Source organism: Neopelma chrysocephalum, unplaced genomic scaffold (assembly GCF_003984885.1).
Source record: "Neopelma chrysocephalum unplaced genomic scaffold, ASM398488v2 Primary Assembly neopelma1_108, whole genome shotgun sequence".
In the NCBI taxonomy this organism is placed as follows: domain Eukaryota; kingdom Metazoa; phylum Chordata; class Aves; order Passeriformes; family Pipridae; genus Neopelma; species Neopelma chrysocephalum.
Genome location: NW_020897773.1, coordinates 2,027,536 through 2,048,802, shown reverse-complemented (window position 1 = coordinate 2,048,802; position 21,267 = coordinate 2,027,536). Strand labels below are relative to the sequence as shown.

General features: G+C 42.2%; 1 protein-coding gene across 1 annotated transcript in view; it reads right to left on the bottom strand.

Annotated features, from left to right (window-relative positions):
* ALK (ALK receptor tyrosine kinase) overlaps positions 1-21,267 on the bottom strand; it is a 313,264-nt gene that overhangs the window by 16,658 nt on the left and 275,339 nt on the right. The window contains exons 13-23 of the mRNA XM_027696652.1: positions 19,070-19,232; positions 14,509-14,659; positions 11,934-12,065; positions 10,929-11,073; positions 9,896-10,078; positions 8,299-8,397; positions 7,189-7,341; positions 5,907-6,005; positions 3,968-4,154; positions 1,687-1,777; positions 699-763 (exon numbers count right to left, since the gene is read on the bottom strand). Coding sequence (XP_027552453.1) covers positions 699-763; positions 1,687-1,777; positions 3,968-4,154; positions 5,907-6,005; positions 7,189-7,341; positions 8,299-8,397; positions 9,896-10,078; positions 10,929-11,073; positions 11,934-12,065; positions 14,509-14,659; positions 19,070-19,232 — 1,468 coding nt within the window. The remainder of the gene's footprint in view (positions 1-698; positions 764-1,686; positions 1,778-3,967; positions 4,155-5,906; positions 6,006-7,188; positions 7,342-8,298; positions 8,398-9,895; positions 10,079-10,928; positions 11,074-11,933; positions 12,066-14,508; positions 14,660-19,069; positions 19,233-21,267) is intronic.

Genomic DNA, 21,267 nt, shown 5'->3' with positions numbered 1-21,267 from the left:
GTGCAGGGACAGGGGTGGGGAAGCAGTGGCTTTTGGCTACTTTTCCTCTTCCCTGCATTCTTTCTGGGCTACAGCAAGACTTGAGGGGTATAGGAAGCAGAACATGTCTGATAACAGAGTCTGCTCTTAATTTTCCCCATCCAAGGGGCAGAAGCTGCGCTAGGGCAGCGTTGTTCCAAATAACATACTGACACAGGGATCTGCTTGTGTAGGGAATGTTCCTTGAGGTCTAGTCTGTAATACTTCTTTATTTCTACAGACCTCAAATGTGATGAGAAACCATACCTGTGGATTCCAGGACTCAGACACTGACACTTGACATGACAGCAGAATAAAGTCAATGTGAAGTCAAGCTGTTAAGTTTTGACTAGTCAAATCTAAGTTCCTCAGGTTTGTTTTTACCTCATGTTTTCATCTCTAAGAGAAATCAAAAGATCCTATTATCAATTCTGAAAACAGGGCCTTAATTTTTTCATTTTGGATAATGAAAACGAGTGTGGACCCTTTTCAAAATTTAGCCTTTAGTCATTTGGTGCCTATTGGTTTGTAAGAAGAATAGAAAAGGATGGTAATGCCTATCCTCTTTCTCCTAAAATTACTGTATAGATGTGCTGTATGGACATCACCTCTAAAGAACTTTTTTTCTTTACAGTGCTGGGCTTTGCAAGCATACACAAGTTCATGTTATTCATACACACCTAATAATGAGAGCTTCCATGAGAAAGTCGAGCTCATCTTGCTCTGAACACACTTCTGGCAATGTCTGTAAAAGAAAGAACAGGTTGACAAGGAGAAGATACTTAAGCTTACAGATGTAGAACACCTGGCACTAACATTGTCTGCAGAAATCCTCATTTCTATAAAAGCAACCTCACTCTAAGATAACAGCTAGACCATTGCTAAACTAGACTGTGAAGCTTTTGAAAGGTAAATATCAGAACACACAGCCCATCAACACCACTGTCATCCTCCTCCCAGCAAAGGAAATAGCCCAGAGTGCACAGGGAAGTGTTCAGTATATGGGATTCTGCTGTATAGAGAATGAGGGATGAGACCACAGTTCCTGAGCTCCCTGCAGTTCAATGCTCCTACCTTCCAGCAAGATTGTGAACTCTAACCAGCAGCGGGACTGTGCTGCTATGTAACCTCTAGGAGAAAACAAGCCAGTTAGGTTGCAGAAGGCCTGGAGAACCCTATCAGGGTCTCTTAGGATTTAGCTTCACATCCAATGCATATCCATCCTGTAAGGGAGTGCTGAGATCCCAGGAAAACCAGTCATCTCCTACTTGCAGAATCTTTGATGTATGTGCCAGCTGCTTTTGGCCCTATAAAGACTTTTGGCCCCTGACTCACAAGGCTCTGGACAGATTACCACACCAGGTGTAGAATGGGGAGGGTGGACAGAGAGTGGATTCAGTTCTCATAACTACAGTCTGCTGTAGCTCTGTGGGAAATCTTTGCCTGTTTACTACTTACAGACCTCTTTTAATAGTTTCACATGCCCATATGCTACAAGTTGTACCATTGCTGTGATGGATTAAGTGTTGCAACAGAGCAGCAACCTTTCTAGCCACATCCTTCAGTACTTAGAGCAAAGCTTCATTCATCTTCAATTTTATAATGCATTGGGACTCTTGGGTGAAAGGTGCATGAAACCATCATGATAACTCATACACTGTCACTTACTTTCACAGCCACCTGCAAGGGAGTGGGGTCGCTGGGGATCCCTGTCACCTGACCTTCATATACCTCACCAAAGGCTCCGTGGCCCAAACCCCTGGACAGACCAGAGAAGACAAGAAGGTTTTACTACAGAGAACAGACATTATAACACTGTGGACACAGCTCACAGAACGGGCTCACAATTTTCACGGCAGTGAAATAGGGAGAACTGGATATTGACACTATGCAGGGGACCAGACCTTGATGTGATCTTTCCTGGACCTAAAATGTATTTAATTGGTAGGGAAAGCAATCCTTGGAAGCGAACAGTCTCCAATGAAATCGAGCTGCTGGTATTGCAGCATGTAATGGAGAGCACTCTTCTATGGCTTTGGTGTCAGTGCTCTAGCGGTGGGTGCTCCAAAACAGGTCAATAAAGATAGGACTTAAGTCTAGGTGTTTACAAACCCTAAATACATTAACAGTTCCCATAATGTTTCTGCTTCACCATTAAACAAAACATTGAACAAGAAACTAGGAGGCACAATGATTCTCAAAAGTCCTGAATTCTAAACCAAATGTCTTTTCCTGATTTATTGTGTGATTCTGGGCAAGTACCTTAGCCAATAAATGGTGATGATAGTGCTTTGTAAAGCACTCAGCTCTAGGAATTCATGCTGAGAATTGTTTCTAGCACTGATCATATTACAAAATTTACAGTTTTATTTTGAGTAAGATTACAAGAGAAAGAGAAGGGAATAAAAGTAATCAAACAATAGGTCCTGTTCCAGGTCCTTGTGATACAGATTTTGCAAACCTGTCTATTCAGTCTTCACTCTCTTAATGTTAAGTCAACTGGTACAACAATAGTTATTCCACATCGGTGGCATGACACAACAACCCAGGAAACCATGGCAGCAAACGAGGCTTCATCCCAGATCCCGAGTCCCTCTTAACCCTGCATGGGCTGCACATTGGACAGCAGTATTTCGAGCCTCTGAGAGACATTCCTGCATCTCAATCCAGGTGAAAGGCTCTCAATAAAGCTCTCTCCTACAGCACACACCCTCCTGTTAGAGCCAGGTCTGGCCTGGGAGCTCCACTGATTACATCCTCTGAAGTATAGGTGGACTGTTTTTTCATGGGCTGTTGCCCTCCCGTCCATTTGAACAGACTAGAACAATCTGCTCTGCTGTTGCCTAAGCTCTGTCTAATAGTTTTACCAGGATAAAGACCAGTCTAGGCAGTGAAACCACAGTGAGGACTTGTGTTGCCTGTGACTCAGCCACTTCATTTAATAAAATTTTGTAGATATCAGATTGAGACACTATTCTTGGCTCTTCCTGACCAACTTATTACCAACTAAGGGTAGAAAACAGATGTCTACAGTTCATAACTCACCCTCCTTCCAAAAAGTCTACCTTCCCTTCCCTTATCAATTCCCGGCTGTATCCTCTGCTATCTGCAGCTCGCCAGAGCTCAAAAATTCTTTCAAAGACTAAGTGACAAAGGAAGCAGCAGCACAAGGCACACTGGAAACTTCCAGTTGCAATCTAGAAAGATGTGCAGGTGAGGGGAAATAACATAAGAGACAACAAAACTTTGGACTGCAAAGACTGCTCTGAGAATCAACTTTTTTAGCACCTTAAGCTCCCTAGTTTTCCAAGTTTTCCTGCTTCCACTTGGCTTTTTCTATAAAACTGCATGGTACCAGGGTCATGTCACATTCACAAGTACCTTGCAGTAGAGCAAAGTGTGTAAGAACTCCAGATTTTCAAGTTTTTCTTAGGAGACCTTTTTGAGCTTTCCAGAAGTTCCTACCTAGACACTACTATCCTCTTGGCTTCATATTCCTGCCTTTTTAATACTGTCTAGCATTTTCAAACCCATTGTTTTCCCTGATACTGTACTTAAGGATGTCATTGTCTATACCAAAGATCCCATTAAAGACTTTATAAAGGAGCCTCCTGCAAGCTTCAGCCTTCCCAGCATTTCATCACTTCATTCTGGAAATGGGCCATTCACTGCACTGTCTGTAAAAGATGTATCTGAATTGCTGGTGATGACTATTCAGTTCTCCCCATAATCCCAGGAGATTAACACTACACCTCTAAAAGTTCAACTGCCAAAATCCAGGCCCTTCCACACGAGCCCAACGACTGCAACTACTGAAAAGGGGCATGTGACTAAAAGTGCACAAGGATTTGTATGTGCCTGCACAGAGACGTGTGTTCGCACCTCTGTAAGAGAGTCAGTCCACGTGAGTGTGTAGTGTGAAGGATGGGGAAGGCAATGATGAATTTACCGGATAAGGGAGATGTTTTTTCGAGGCACCTCTTTAAGGTCACTAATGGATGTGGTCTTTCCTGCAAAGCAGTAGTTGGGGTTGTAGTCTGTCATTATAGTGGAGGTGCGCAGCTTGCTCAGCTTATATTCTGGGCTCTGTAACTCCATCTGCATGGCTTGTAGCTCCTGGTGCTTCCGACGATATACTAAACATGGAAAACACAGTCAACCAGAGACACAGACTGACTTTGGAACAGGACAGCAGCTGTGCAGCCAGCACATCTCTCTAGAACTGGCTGTTGTATGGCCAGATTTCAAGGAATGAAACCAGACAGGGACACTGTCACATTTCTGTACATCAAATAATTACAGACAGAAAATGGAATCTGAAGATACCAAAGGAACCTTTGATTTACACATCTTATGAAGAAACAGGCTTGCTTGTGAACTGTTTTGAAGAAGTAAAATTAATTTCACTTGAAGAGACCTTAGATTTCACAGTTCTGAGGTTTTTGTTCTTCTCTATTTAGTTTAACTGGACATTCCAAACATGAGTCCCGTTCTAAACTTGAGGGAGCTGGGGTATAACCAACTTTCCTAAATCACACAGAATTGACTAAAGTCTGAAATGAATTATTGCATCATATTCTTCAAAATGAATAGACAAAGCTGTTTGCTCAGAATAACACATTGTACACAAAAAATAGCTCATTCTTCAAAACTTCTTCTGTTTCTAAACAACAGAGTTAGACTGCATTTGAAATCAGTTTATGGTAGTGTTGTATTCCTTGCATCACTTCACTGATACTTCTGCTACGTCATTAGAATTCACATCTTGAAAGACAACATCCTGTGGATATTCCTTGAAATAGTAATTGATATTGCAGGACTTTTTCCAAAGCAAGATGACAATCATGAGCAGGTTAAATCACTATTGATTTCTGTGGGAGCTGGACTGAGCCCAAAGACTGTGACGGTAATAGCTACTGCATCTTCTCCAGGAGATATTGCTCAGGGGAAGAATTTAAGGGGTAAACATGCACTCGCAAAGGCAGATGGATGTAATGACCTATCCACAAACCCTTCCTGTCCTCCATTTTCCTCCTCATTGCCTTTGCTTTGATTTTTTAAATTGTTGCTCTTTCCTGAGATGGAAATGATAGACTAGTTGGATGGAAAGAGGATTACTGTTCCACTCCTGAGAAGTATTTAGTAATTGTAAAAAAGTACTGTCAGGCCAGAAATCATACATGTAGGACCATGTGTGTGCAACTGATAACTCCTGAAATCCTTAAAACGGAAACAGCTGCACAAATCGAATTTAATAGTTGCCATTTGCTGCTCTAGGAACATCCCTCTCCTCCCCCAGACTATACACAGTGTGGACAAAACAAGGTGGCAAAGCCGAGGTTTGTATCCCTGGCTGATTTGCATTGATTCAAACTATTCTGCTTGCACTGAATGCAGGTGAGCGATTGTTTAACATAAGAACATGAAAGGGTGAAAAATACCTTTCAGAATTTCAAATAAAAATGCCAAGAATACCCACATCCTACTAAGTAGCAGTTTGTAAAAGGGGAACTTATGTGACAGTTTAAGCTTAGATGTTGTACATTAAGAGGCAAAATGTGTATGTAGGCACAAAAATAAAGAAGCTTTTAGGCATTGAACAGCAACAGATCTCACAAAATCAGAAGCAGCTGTGTTCTGGCAGCTTTACAGTACAACAGAAACAATAATGTCTCTTTCGAGATGCAGTCAGTAACTGAAGCCTTCTCAAATTGGTCATTGTGGTTAGAAACAACTACTGAAATCTGAAGCTAAGGCGTGTGTGTGGGAAGGTGTTATTAAATACAGCAGTAGCTAAAAACCTGAATCCTTTTGCCTCCCAGGACCCAATTATCCATGGCTCATATCCAGCCCTCCTATGAAAATATCTTTTGCAGAGAAACACTCACCTATCATGATTCCCGAAAAAGCCAACATTAAAACAGCCACCAGAGCTGAAGTCAGTACAGACAAGACCAAGGAGAGAGGGAGATGAACCACTGGCTCAGCTGTAACAGAGGAAGGAGAAGAAGGAATTACATATTTGAAATGATCTTCCAGGAGCCACTTCTTTTGCTTTTTTTTTTTTGCTATTCCTTCCATTTACTCATCTGCTGCTCCTATACCGCAGAAGCAACCTCTGGCATGATCAGTTCAGAGGATCTATGACTTCTCATACTTCATTGTTTCACATCTCTCAATTAATATCAACCCATTAAAACAGATGGTTTGCTATCAATGAATTAACATGTGAACTCCCTGGGTATCAAAACAAGACCATAAAAACCAGGGGCAGGAGGTTGGGGAGGTGGAAAGAACATTACATTGTCAGGGTTAAAGTGCTCCTGTCAATGCCAAATCACAGAAAAAGCAGAAGGAGGACTGCAACATATCATCTCCTAAATGCATCTAATCCAGGCAGAAAAAAATGATAACAGTTAGTGCAGTGCAAGGTATTCCATAGCTGCATCCTCATTTGGGATCACACTATTAAGGTTTATTTCACCTTGACAAAATGGCCATGATTTTTACCCATCTTACAGATAGAAATGGTAAAAACACAGAACAATTTTCCCATGCCAGTGACAAATATGAAATCAGGATCCCAAAAGCCTGGAGTCACTGCTCTAACTGCTGTGCAAGAATATGAGGCAAACCTAGTAATGGAGCTCTGATCATTTGATTTGTCAAGACAGGCAAGTACAGGCATGTCTTTAGTTTTCCTCAGAGAGATCTCACACAGAATTTCTTACGGATTCTGCGCCTGCACCTTAAATGTCCAAATCCACAGGAATTATATTTTCCTTCACCTTGCACATGGTTTTTGTTCTTAAGAGAACTGGCCTGGAATCTAACTTTAGCTGGAAAATTCCTTCACTTTCATGATTTCAGAGCAGAATGTGAGCACCAGCGCAATCAAGCACAAAATTTGTCTCTCCGCAGATCTGCCCAGTATGTCAAACATACTGTAGAGCAAAACAGCAATGCTGCTCAGTGTACTAGTCCTCAGCAATCATGCCGCTATATCCTAGCAAAATAACACTGCAGCAGGAAAGAAGGAAACATTCAAAAGAAGTCAGGTTTAAGAAAGACTAGATTAAACACTTTCAGGATGTCTTACAGTTCAAACTACAGCATTTGGCCATGCGCTTTCTGTTTCACATGCTAGCAGTACGCCACACACCTACTTACCTATGCAAGACACACCATCCTCAGCCAACTCTGTGCCTGGCTCACAAAAGCAAATGACTTTTTGACTCTCATGATCAACATGGCACTCGTCCATCTCACAGTGACTGCAGTTAAGATGGAGCCTAATATCCACCTCTCCATGCCCCTCTGTCACTAGGGAGTGGATGAAGAAGCTGAGTTAATTACTGTAAAGACCATTCTTACAATTCCCTTGGGCCTTGACAGAAACAGGGGACATGGTGGTTGCTGTTGCATGATGTGGCAGGGTGGGCCCCATCTAAGAAACCAATTTCTCCCCACCTTTCCTCATTAAGAAAATAACATGTGACAGCTAACTTAACCTCACTGCAGTTGAAGTTTCCCCGGCTCTCTTTGAGCAGATAGTCCTACCAGGTTAGCAAGGAAGCTGCTGCCAAGGCTAAGGGAAACCTGCCCTTGCAGTAGTCCATGGGGCTCACCATTTTCTTTCCTGGCCTTTACTCATTCCAAGATCAAGCACTGCAACGTTTTCAAAACTTTCTGGCTGAATCTACCAGGCCAGAGTGCATCTGTATTTGAAAATACTTCTGGTTATTCTAAAGCAAACATATTTTTTTTAACAAGTAGATATTTTTTGTGTGTTTCATGAACACATCACAAACATATTAATGACATTGGCTTCTGGGCAAACACAAGTTGGAGTGGCAGTATTCATCACTCCCATGCACTGCTGAGCAGCAATGCAATGTTTTCTCCAGAAACAACCTGGCCTAACTTGGATACTTTGCTGAGGGATGCTCTAAGGAACTTGCTTGTTAATGAATCGTCAGGTGTTTTGCCTGTTTCTTTCCGAACGTATCTGAATTATGAGGTTCTGTTACCACTTTCCTTGCCCAAAATTATTCATAGGTGGGTAGACTATACTATTGGGAGTGTTTCCTAATAGCCTTGATGTTCTCTCTACCTGCTTCTACCTACTTCTCTCTACTCTCCATTGTACTCTGCTATCTTTCTGCCTCCTCATGTCCATGACACTAAACTGTACCCAAAGGGTTGTAAACTGTCCTACAGATGCAAACTATTTCTAAAATGAAATAAGCCCACTAGAAAACTTCTGAACAATATGAATACCTTTAAGTGCTGGAGTATATAAAGTACCAATTGGATTAATAAAGGACACACCATCCTCCCCATCCATCTCTGGGTCATTGTCCGCTGCAGCATTGCCACCTATGTCAAACCAGAAGTTACCTTAACAGTCTGAGGCTCAATGGCAATGAAATACAGATAAACATTGTAACATGCATGATTTCAGCATATTTAGAGATGCATCCAAATGAGAAAAGAGAAACATTAAGGTATGTAATAATAGGGAATATTTAGCAAGTTGTTGCATGAACCACTGAACTTTATTTTTAGAACTTCAATTTAATAATGGTAGTTTTGACAATCAATTTATTAGCTCTGTTTTGGGCAGACTGTTGCAAACTAAGGTGCAAACTTCATCTTTAACCATTTGGATGCTGTGAAACATATAAGCCCTTCTTAAAATTTATGCAGCCAAGAAACTGGAAAACACCAGTATTCAAGGGCTAAATTCAGTACCCTTGCTGACTGAGGTATTTATTATTATTATTATTATTACGTCAGCAGAGGGAATGAATAACTTGCTATCCCTCCTCTCCTTTGCACCCTGAAAGCAGGGTAGTCCACCAGGAGTGGGGACTGAAGGAATTTATTTGTTGCTCATTTGTGCTTGAGCACATAGAACATATCCGAAGAAAAGTATGGGCAATGCATAAAAAATATTAGAAGCACAGTACAAGCCATATACTTTGTACTACAAGCATGCAAAGATTCCCCCACCCCACCCAAAAAAAAAGTTTTCCTCTTTAATTGTCTTCAGCAAAATTAAAAGTGTCATGTGAGGCATTCTGTTGGAAAAAGAAGCATTACACAATAACATTGGTACAAAACATGCACTTAATCATTTAATCTCACTACTTCCTCTGAGGATTTCTAGTCTACCAAATACTTAATTTAAGCTGTGGAGAACCAGGGGTTAAAGAGTCCACCACAGTGCAGATGGCTGAAGAAACTATGTGGCCCAGGAGACTGTGGGTTAGTAGAGATCTTGAATCTGGCCCACACCAGTTGTAATCAACATAATGCCATCTGACAGCTGTCCTGAGACCCGCAGCACATGAAATTAGCTCCTTGTTGACTGAAGTCAACACCACTGTTGTTATTAAGAGGGGTCCTGGCTGGCAGCCTGAACCTCTGCCCCCCAGAGACACCTGTGCAGGACCAAGGCCCACCCACAGCAGGGCAGGGTAGAAGCTGCATCTTTCCCCTGGCATAAAGTCTGGCTGCCAGTCTCCGGGACCAAAGTCCTCCAAACACAGGTGCTGGCAATGGGAGCACATAGCCTACGGCTCCTCCTTCTTCAGCACTGTCACCCCAACGTGAAAGGCTCAAGAATCACAGCAGGGTCTTAATGTCACATATTGCAGAGTGCAAAGCCAGGATTACAGCTGAAGGACTGACATCTGGCTGTTTGCTCAAAACTAAACGCCATACGTTCATCTAGTGCTAAAAAGGCAACACACAGACATACTATTACATAACAGTTAAATATGCTAGCTACAGGAGAATTATCTATCAGCATTTTGCTGATCATTAGCACTAAAGGAGGGGAAGGGACACCTTGAACACGAAGCCACTTTACCTATATATCCTCCGCCTCCTCCACCTGAGGAGCACCCCCCTCCACCCCCTCCGAAACCCCCTCTTGTCTCCCACCCCCACTTCTTCATGGCCTGGGGGCAGGATCTTCCTCCAGTAGCACCTTCCAGCAAGGATTTTCCTGACCACAGGAAGGAAGTGTTATCATTCCAGCCACCTCCACCACCTGCAGTTGAGAGAAGAGAAATGGCACAGGTAGGGGTTATTTTTTGTGTAAAAAACACTGCAAGGATCTGCAGAACAAGCACCTACTCAAAGCACTTCAGCTGAAAGTGAGAATCTCATGCCTTGGTTAGAAGAGGAGATGTGCTTGCTACACAGTGCTACAGTGACCTTTCTGTAGAGCTTTTGCCATGTTAACCATCTGTGCCTCTTTTCACCTACCATACAATGACAAGTATTTTCTACAGAAAATATAAAAAGATATTCTTGCCTAGTCTCCAACCACTTATTTCTGGTTTAAAGAGCCTTCCCCTTCTCTTTGAAAAAAATACTTTTGAAAAAAAACCTGTGTCAGTTCTGAAGTGGAACAAAAGGAATTTAGTGAAAGGGGTGTGAAAACATGTCCCAGCCCCGCTCTCGATACAACATACTCACCAGTGACTCACTTTCAGCTCTGCTGCTTGTTCAGTCCAAGGTCTCTTCACAGAGACTTCTAGCCAGGGTGCAATTATGCTCTTTCTGCATAAGCCAGGGAAACTGTGAGTATGTCTACACAGCACAAAACAGTGCAGGGAGCAGGATGGCCACATTGGTGCTGCAAACTCCCACACCAAAAATTCAAACAATTTTGTTTATGAGAGGTATTTTGGGAGAATTGCTATGGCTATACGATCTCTTATACCCTTATTTATGCCAAGTATCCAGCACTGTGGGTACCTCCTATTTGCATCTGTTATGATTCTATGTCCCCCTGAACTGTGTTTCCATGTGTTTTGCCTCATCTCCTTGTGAGGAGGAATCTGGGAGTGCCACATATCTCAAAGGTTTTCTTAAAAAGAAAAAACTCTCCTTACCTGCAGCTCCTGAATTTCCATTCAACCCTGGAATAGAGGAGTCATTCTCCAGCCTTTCTGGATGAAATGTGTCCTTTTTGGCCCTGTAGGCCCTGCCACCACCTCCTGCTGCAATTATCAAGGGAACTGGTTCTCCATTCTCCATCTTAACAAATTCAGAAATAAAGGCAGTGTTCAAGCTGAGTCAGGTATGTTCATAAAAGTTCAGCCACATGGTAGTTACTGCAGGTTGCACCAAGCAGGCATCTAGGACTGCTCAGCACTACAAATTATCATTGCATTTTTTATGCACCCATATCCAGAAGATTAATGCATAGCACTAGTCCTACCAAGTTCTGCAACAGGGAACAGTGGCATCAGCAGCTCTATGAATTGTACCTGCTCAGCTGATGGCTCCTAGAAACCCTGTAATGTTACTGTGTGATGACTCTCATCAAATGAATCACTGCTCTATACAGTGCAGTATAATGTCTCCTCTGGCAAAGGACTGCCTGAAACCAGTGTTTGGAATGAGTACTGTCTCAGGTAGCACATGACAAAAAAGATCAGTGATCCTTAGCTGTAGGGTTGCCAACAGAAAACACACAGGCTCTTCTCTACTTTTCTTGTCATTGCACTGTAGAGACCAAATGTATAGCTGAAGTCTTATGTTCTACAATGACACAGTTGAATAAAGTCCTGCAGAATTTGCCCTTTGCTGTAGAATTATGCTTCAGCATCTCAGTTTCTGTTGAAAAAACATCTCGCTCAAACCCCATGTTTGCAAAGGAAATTCCAAGCCACTGAAGCAAGCGTGGCCATACTGCACATCAGTTTGAAGAAGTGTGAAGGGCCAGCTCAGATCACTACAGCTATCAGTTGGAAACTAAGGATACTCAGAGCTCACTTTGTGTCCCCCTTCCCTGATGTGTACAAAGGACTTTCAGATATTTCAGGCTGGAATACTTGAGGCCAGTGGCAGGATGTGTTCGTGCTGAAGGTGTATGGCGGACTATGTTTCCATACCTTAAATATGTAAGTTGCACCACCCCCGCCTCCACCTCCTCCTGCCCATTCATTGACACTTCTGTTCACACGTATCTCTTCTTCGATCACATTGTTCTCTCCAATGCAGACTTTCTGTATAACGTCATTAGTCTGCAAACAGAAGACCAGTTCTGAATGAAATCTCCATGTCCTTGTACATTCTGAAGCCTCAGGGATGCTTCACCCTCCCAAAGCAAGAAATTGTCCTCCAGCGAAACTACGTAAGCAGAACCAAGTGAACGCTCTCCTAGAAGAATCTCGCTTTGGGCTTCAACCTCTGTCAGAAGAATTTGTTGCCATTTTTAATAGAATTATTTTGAATCTAGCTTGGTGCTTACATCTATTACCATGTACAACAGCTCCATAACCTTTTAATGCATAAAATAGAGCAGAATTTGCTGCTAATATTTCCTAGCATTACCTGTTTGCATTACACAAGTGGGGGGAACAGAGTAACAGCAATGCTGTGACTTGTTCCATGTCACACAACAGCCAAATGGTAGAGACATAGAGAGAACCTGAGTTTCCTCACTTCATTTCCAGTGGGCCAAGCAACCAATGTGTATTTATCCAGAACTAAGATTTGTTGGTGGCTCACATACCAGAGCTAACTTTAACCTAGGCAGCCATAGGATGGACACTAGCAACGAGCTCAAAATAGAACAGCCACCCAATATTTATCTGGACTTCCAAGCAAGTTTTGATGTTGATCTAATGCTTATGCTGCAGCAGCAATTTTACTGTAATTACCAGTTCAAAGACAACCAAAACAGCAGCAATCCCACGTTTGATTGCAATGTTCACCCTATGTTAATGAAAATACCTCTCTAAAAAGGCTTCATATTTCTTACTAGTATTTTTTCCCTCTCCATCAATTAGCACCAAACATAATGAGCCTTCTATATTAGGCAAATCACTGGATTCACCAATTGATTTCAAACACAACATTAAACTATAGTTTATAAGTACTTCAGGACTATGATCTAACTATTGTTTTGGTTTTAAATTGGAACAACAAAGTGCATGACAAGTAGGACTCTGCTGTAAGCATTTTCAAGTTGCAAACTTTGCTTCTAAGCTTATTTTACCTTACAGGTTTTATGTCAGTAACACTATCTTGTTATATTGCACATGGAACTTATTAACCAAAAACACTTTTAGGGAAAAATACATAAACAGTTGTTAGAGTAGAATTGACCTTCTGTTTCCTTCTATTTTCATGCATGTGGTTTCTTTTGGAAGAGGAACCTGATAAAAGCATCCTCAAATTACAAATTATTCTGCTGACCACAAAATGTGTCCTAGGTTGTGTCAAAGAATAAATAGCATCCATTTTGTGCATGCAGACTTGCCTGTGGAACTAAACAGTCCTCCTTTCCCTATTTTTCCTTCTCCTTAATTGATTTGGTGTTGGGTGGGAATGATTAATAAAACGACAAAGTCAATGACCCAAAGGAACCACTAGATTACAAAAAAAATAATCCTTCATGGCAAAGACATAACTGATTACAATCCAATCTAGTAAAAGTCCCCTCTACAAGTCAATGCAATCTCTTTGCTTCAATGAAAGAATTACATTAGCACTCAATAAATTCTCACTAAGATTACAGTGGCCTGCAATTTAATGAGTCCATATATTACACTCAGCTGGAATGTCCTACTTATAGACGTTAGATGGAAGTTTGAGTTAGGGATTTTCTCATTTCAAAAAGGCTTTATATTAATGGTTTGTTTGCAGATATGTGTAATTCTAGTTTTAACATTATTTACTTCAGCAGCTGGCCTTGAGAACCCCTCTTTCTTGTCTATATCCTTCAACCTTTCTCTGCTGTAACAGACTGCTAAGCTTTCATCTCTTGGATGTCAGCCATTAACAGCTGAGAAACTCACAGCATGTAAATTCAAGCCTGCAGGTGAAATTTCATCAGATTATGCTTAGTTTCCTCCACAAGAATCTCCTATTCCCTCTTCCTCCAAAGAATACTAAACGATTAATAGATTATTGTGCATGTGAACAGTGGAAGTTGCACCTTTCTGTCAAGACATTTGCAGCAAGGATTGGTTAGTAACACAAAAATCAGGACTGACCCAGCAGTGACTGATTTGTCTCTCCTATTCCCACACAGAGAATAAGCAAACAGGCCCTGTGAAGTGGGTTTCTCCAGAGCTGCAGAGGACTATGACAATGGCAGGGCTGGCCTCAACAGCAGAACAAGGGCAAAGCCCAGTGAAGGCAACCTTGAAGACTGATCTCCAGAGAAAAGGAAGGCAGGATTGTCTTTTCTCTCTGAAAAACCACACAGATGGTTTGAGATATGCAGATCAGTCAGGAACCTGTAGTGTATTATCAACAGGGCCCAAATGTTGAAGAGGAAGTGAGCACGGTGACACGGCACTTCATCTTTTCACACTCATGTTTTCCCAGTAAAACTGTACCTATTCCTTGAACCATATAACCCAAGCCCCTTGAGGACAACATTATTCTATGTGAACAGACAAAACTCCATGGACTGGTAGAAGAGACTAAGGCAAAACACAAAGGCCAATCACTTACACTAGGACAAGCATCTTCTCCTTGCTGTCCCACTAAGATATACAAAGTGTCGTCCTTCTGGAGGTCAAAAATTCCCAACACAGACACACCGTGGGACCGCATCATGGTGTTCTTCCCTCCTTTTCCACCAGCAGCTCCATAGCCTGAGATGCTGCAGGAAAAAAACAAAACAAGAGCCTCGTGTCTGAGTTGTCCTAGACAGGTGGAAGGGAGTACAAACCAATTCTAGGCACTGAGAGTTTTGCACACCTGAAAACAGTGTCACAGAGCCATGGCCTGAAAAACTGACATTCTAAATAGATCTAAACCCAAAGCTTGAAGACCAAGGTTTTCTGCTCTATTTGCATCTGTGAACTTGGGTAGCTACAAAACAGATTCTTTCACATGATTCTTGGGCAAACACTGCTCAGGACAGAGGGAGCAAGTCCCTGTGTTTCCAACTTTAATATATGAAACACATCTTGTTTCCCAGAAGGCACATCCTTGAGAGGTTTGCAGCAAGAAACAGAAAGAACAGAGGCAGGAGAACTACTGAAAACAGGACATATGGCTAAAGAGAACATTAGGCATGAGATTGACAGAGGGAGATTTGAGAAAGCAGACAGTATAACTGGTCCTGGTAGCATGGACCAGATGGAAAACAGCTCTCTTATTCCCAGGACCAGAGGAATATAGAAGAGTAGATGGAGATGACACTACCTGCAGAAAACAAAGAAGGCAAAAGTCCCCTGGCTAAACGCACGGTCACCAGGAATGCCTTACTGTCTCCAGCCAGGAGTGGACAGGTTGCATACAGGCTGCTCTGGGATTTTTATTTCAAGCAGTCAGGATTCAGAGGTGCTTGCTGTTGTTGAGGTACCCAAAGATTTGGCTGTACCACAGTATTGCTCAGCTCCTCCCTCTCCCTTTCTAGCAATTTACATACTTGCAGCGGCTTTTATCAGAGGATTTCAAAGCACTTTATAAAGGTCATGAAAAACATACATTTCTGCTGAAATGAAACACAGAGTTATTCAGCTTTCTGAGCAAGTGAGTGATGGTACAGCAAGCTCATTTTAGATCTGAAATAAGCAGGTGATTCTCCACTGGCATTAGCAGGTTTGCAGCTATTTCCATGAGAGCAAAATTCCACCTGGAGCATGAAACCAGTGACTGCAGGACTGAGAATACAAAACTTCTTCTTGGCTTCCTACCAGTCACAGTTTAGGTGCTCTGCTTTAGCACTTCCTTTCCTTTAGCACCTGGCTAGTCTTTGCCCAGCACAGTCCTCTCTGCAAACAGGCCACAAGCAGAGCGAACCAGCAGTGCCCGTTGTGAGTGAGGACCCTGAACAGGTTGGGCAGCCGGGTCACTTTCAGCCAGCAACTCGTCTTGATGATTAGCAGGAGGAACTCACCTTGTGACACTGCTCTGAGGGAGCCAGCATGGAGCAGTCCTGATGTTGAAAAACTATGGAGCAACAAGTGTCTCATAAAGCATATTAGATCCTTGCAATGTGATATGATTATGTTCATGCCACTGCTGATAACCAGAGCAATCAGTCCTTAGTAAGGCTGTGCTGGAGCCAGCAAAAAAAGTGATGGACACAGCACTGGGCCACCCTGAACAGATGCTGCATGAATCTGAAGACTGAGCTGATTTGTTGTAGAATTTTGTAATGGCTAATGAGGTGCACTACCAGGCACAGCAAGCTGGCAGGGCTAATTGGCTGCAAGTAGGTGCCATATTTTTCTGTGTAAGAACAGATTTTGCACACAAGCAATGATGTCAGGAAGTTCAGAAGAACCCAGTTTGGCCTCATTCAAAGTCTGCAGACAAATAAAAACCAATAGATTGAGGTGACAGTAATTCACTATTCAAAATGGGCGTCACTATTTAAAGAGATGGGTTATCTTGACTTCAAACTTTAACACGACCCCTTTCATTAGGCACAACTTTCATTTACAGGAGGAATCCATTTAACCATATTGGCCCCGAAGAAAGACTCAGAGCACCCTGAGTAGATACAATAAGAACACAGAATACATTCCACTGTCTTCCTCCTTTTCTTTTACTATAACACTTGTAGGAACTGAAAAAGAAAATCACACCCTTTGGGATCAGGATGAGCAGAATGCACTGGCTGTGCAAACCAGGGCTAGAGAAAAACATCCATCATAACATCTAGGTTATGGAAACACTGGAGCTAGTTTCGAGAGTATGAGAACATGCAGTGCCTAGGCTGGCTGACTTAGAAGGACAACTTTTTGCACTCCACTGGGCTGTGTTCTTGTGCCACCTTACAAGAAGGGACCATAGAAAAGACAGTGGAAGTGACAACAAATGGGTCACTCAGCAAAATGAACCAGAGACTCTTCCTTTAAAAATGGAAAGAAGTTGGATAATGGATGATAACATGTAATTTATTACAGTTCACTTCTCTCATACTTGATCATAGGCCTAGATGACAAGACATTCTGAATCCTTAGAATTCCTTCTGAAGACTTTAGAAGGAAATCTGGAAGGAAAAATACTCTTTATAGAGTGTCTACCTTTATTGTTACATTATGTGCAGTCCTATGTGAGCAAACCAGAGCATGTAAGACTCCAGTTTTCAAATGTGGGTACTACAGTGTGTGACAGACTATCCAGACCCTCATAGATAGTGGGGTTTTCTGGGTGTGGTTGGCTTGTGCTAGAAGAGTTTTACGCACAGGTGAGCTGCCTGTATTTTAATAACGTGTATTCTGCCTTGTGCTCACAAAATCAGTATCCTTTTAATGTAATTTTTTTATGGAATTATCAGGAGTTTACATTACATAGTGTAAAACACACTGATATGGCATAACAGCAGCTTTCTTAAGAGCCCAGCAGCCAGCTGGAGGATTTATCTCCAGGTCAGGTATATCAGCAATGCTATCAGGCTGACTTACAGGACCCACACTGCAGCAGGCCTGCAGGGCAGAGCTTAATACAGGCAGTGAGTTCAGACTCTGGGAAGCCCTAGAATTGATATTGCAACTTGACATTTTCCTAGGGCTATGCTATACTGGGGGACTCTGCTGCCCCTTCAGCAGACCAGAATCAGGAAGACGTCAAGTTAATTTAAGCCCACAATTGCCTCCTCCTTTCCCCAGGCTGTGAATTTTCTACTATAGCCTTAAGAGGTGCAGAAGAGAAATGTCAGCCATTTATATATATGTTACACATGACATTATACATCTATTATCTATACAGAACCTTAAAGTCTGTTAGGTCATTTATAGGACTTAAATAGACAGGTCCTCCCTGCAGGGAGGTTTCTATTGTGTAGCAAAAATCAGCCTACAGTCGCATGGCAATTCTGGCTCTTCTTGGACTCTGATATTAAAGAAATGACAATGTTGTAAGTTTATTGCCTGTTCTCTTTCGGGCTATACTTTAAAACCGTATTTACTGAATGCTGGTCCTGAAAAATTCTGTTCACCTCAGGCACCTCATTGTTGATAGCTGGGTAAAATATCATTAATGCTTTTTTCATTACCATCAGTCCTTGTGGTAATAGGCACTCAGGCAGAACTTATGCCTAGCCTAGCAAGTTTCTCAAAGCTGCTTTGCACTAGACCTCTGTTAGAGACTGACATCTAGCCTCAATATTAACATTCTTTTTCAACAAAAAGAAAAAGGTGGGACCAGTAAATTTTAACCGAAATTTGTTCAAAGCCTTCAGTGGAATGTTCTGCTTTGAAATCCACGATACCATAATTGGTTTCATTATGGAATGTTGCTTAAAATCCTACCACTAGACAGTCACTGATTCAAAATGACAGTTCTGCTTTACAAACTGATGCATGTTATGGCTTCATGTTACCATTCAGATACAGTGAACTACAATTCGATTGTACTTCTTTCCCCAGCAAGAGCAAAAAGAAAAAAATGATTGGTGAAAATCTGATTAAGTAGCATTGAACCGTATCTGATCATCGCTCTTGGAAAATAACTCCACAGAGGGATTTAAGCATTAGAACCCTCAGTATCACACAGCCTACCTTTTAGGTGGCTGGCTTCCAAAATCAATTCTACAGTGGTAAGCCAGGCTTCCAGGCTCAACTTGCCATGTCTAGATTCAAAAAAGTGAAGGTGCCGAGCAGAGGTTGATGCAAGCTGTCCCTCATGAAATGCTGACATATGATTGTGCCTCCTATGCCAGGTGAAGAGTGGGAAAAACTCATTCTGATCCCAGAGCTCAATGAGTGACATATAGGATATATATTCCTCTTCGTCTGGGGAGGTCAAAATGCTTCATTCTCAGCTACTGATACAGCTCTCACAACCTGTAAGCATTTAGGCTAAAGATTTGCCTGTCTCAGATAGTTACTTCTCTTTCTTTTCTTCTCTCTTTCACGAAAAAAGTTGCATCTTCCAGAGAACAAATCTGAGACTGGAGACACTGGAAAACACAGGATCAAGGAGAAGCAAAACCCCCAGTAGTTCTGGCCAAACTTCTGAAGGCAACACTTCATAAATATCCAGTTTGTATCTGCAGCTTGGGTAAGTTTCACACACAAAGATACACCACGACAATCAGAGAGGGTTTCCTTACCTGTATGTGTTGGTAGCTGGTACTCTCCAGATCTGAATGCCTTGGAGAATCCCTTCAGCTCCTACAGTCACGCTGAGCTTGGAGTTCCTGTAGGCATCATTGCATTGGCTTTGTGTGGGGCCATAGGGACCACTGGCACCACATGTTGTAAATAACCAGTGTTCTGAAATGAGGACATATACAAAGCATGATCCCAACATCCAAACATTAAGGAGCTGTTCTGCTCTTTATTCACTTTGCTTGTCAGACGAAGGCAAGAACCACCCCTCCTCAAAACTCCTGTGTAAGGGTCCTCTACGGTTTTTGCCACTGTTACTTGTTTTATATGGGTATTTACGTACTTATTTCACTTATTTCTCCAATCCTTCTGCAATGGGTGGCAGTATAAAGTCTTAAAATTCTTAGATAGTAAATGGAAGAATTGCCCTCTCCTCCTTTGCCTCAAATGTACCCCCCAAAAACCCCTAAAACAACAGGTAAGAGGGTACCTAAGGAAGCAAGGTCTAGAAGTTACTAAAGCAAAATATTTCAGTAGCTCTGATATCAACAGTCTCGCACCAGAAGATAGTTAGCCTTGCAAAAAACACCTCAAAACCAAAGCAAAATCTTACACTAAATGGAAGATGAGAGACTCATTCTGTTAGCTATCACAGTGATTTAACATTGCAATACCCCAGTGGGCTTAGCCACCTGCACTGAAACATATGTTTAGTAAAGCAGGCAGGTAAGTGTCTTCGTTTGGAACAATAAGAAGCCATTTGAGTGTCTCCAGTGAAATACCAAATATGTTCCCAAAGGTAGATGCAGGTGACCTTCAAGGGGACAATAAGTCCAAAACATGAGAGAATCAAAAAGGAAAACTGGAGGTGATAAAACCTAGGACAGACATAGCGTGTGCATAGTGCTGCTATGGTTAAGCTTTACATTTCTGATTTAGTCCTCTGAAATAAATCTTGTTCCACACGTATCTGCTTACTTGACCTTGGCAAACTTCTCTCTAGACTATTACACATGTAACACACAGCACAGCTGGACCTGAAACTGGCAGTTCTTGGTTCCCACTGGGTTCCAGGGACTGGAGATCTTATTCCAAAATGCTCTTTAATGTCCCTCTGGTTCCTTAAAAGCCCTGGTGTTGCAGAAGGAGAATGTCCTTCTGCTGCAAACATTATGCCTTCAGACTTTGACCTGAGGCAACCAGAGCAGCTTTTGTGTTTCCTGCCTCTCGGACAGACGAGAGGGGGCTCACTTCCAGTGCAGAGGCAGAATCAGGGTAAGAGCTAACAGTGCTGGTAATTTAAGGTTAGTGAATCTGCACTAAGCTCTTAGAATCTGGCTTTTAAGAGCTTGAGGGAACAGGGAATGAAAAACCACAGATGTGTTATGCCAGGGAGTATGATGTAAGGAACCTGGAGATGACAGAGCAGAGAAGGTGCTATCTTATATTTCAAAAGTGGTCCTGTTGTTATTGATACAGTCATGTACACAAGATTGTCTGTAAAGCAGCTGCTTCAGTCAGTGCTAGCAAGCATATTTACTTGCTCTATTCATATAGATGGCAGACAAGAATGTGAAAAGTTGTGTTTCAGAACTAGCAGAGCTGGGTAGTGACCTTTGCCCAAAACATTGCAGGAGGAAGTTTGGCCCAAGTGAAGTCCATGGGGAGACTGCACCTAATATAACCAGCAGGGATTTTGCTAAAACCTACAGCCAGGTGTTGCACGATCTCCTCATCTGTCATTGCTGCATTAACTTGCAAACAGTCCTCCTCCTGTTTATATATACTGGAAGCCAGTCCAACATGTAACAGCTTTGTCACTGAATTAAATGGGACAGAATATGGCACAGGAAGAAGCTGCCCCTCATTTCAAGATAATTAGGACAGATGGGTCTTAGTTACAATTCTGGATACAGACTAAAACCCCCGCACTTCCCCCCCTCCACTCTCACACTTCTCACAGAGCCAACCCTCGGTGTGCATATATAACAGTAGCCCAAGATCTGAAAGTGCTAACCCAGTAACAAAACAGAGTACTGACTGCCTTAGATAACCCACCACTCCTTTTTAAAAGTAAGATTTCACTCCCCGTAAAGTATTGATTTTCTCTTGATTCTAGAAATGACTGCAGCACGTCTTACGAGCTCAGAGAGAGCACTTCTACAGGTTGCTGCATGCCACAGCAGTTTACAGTAATTCA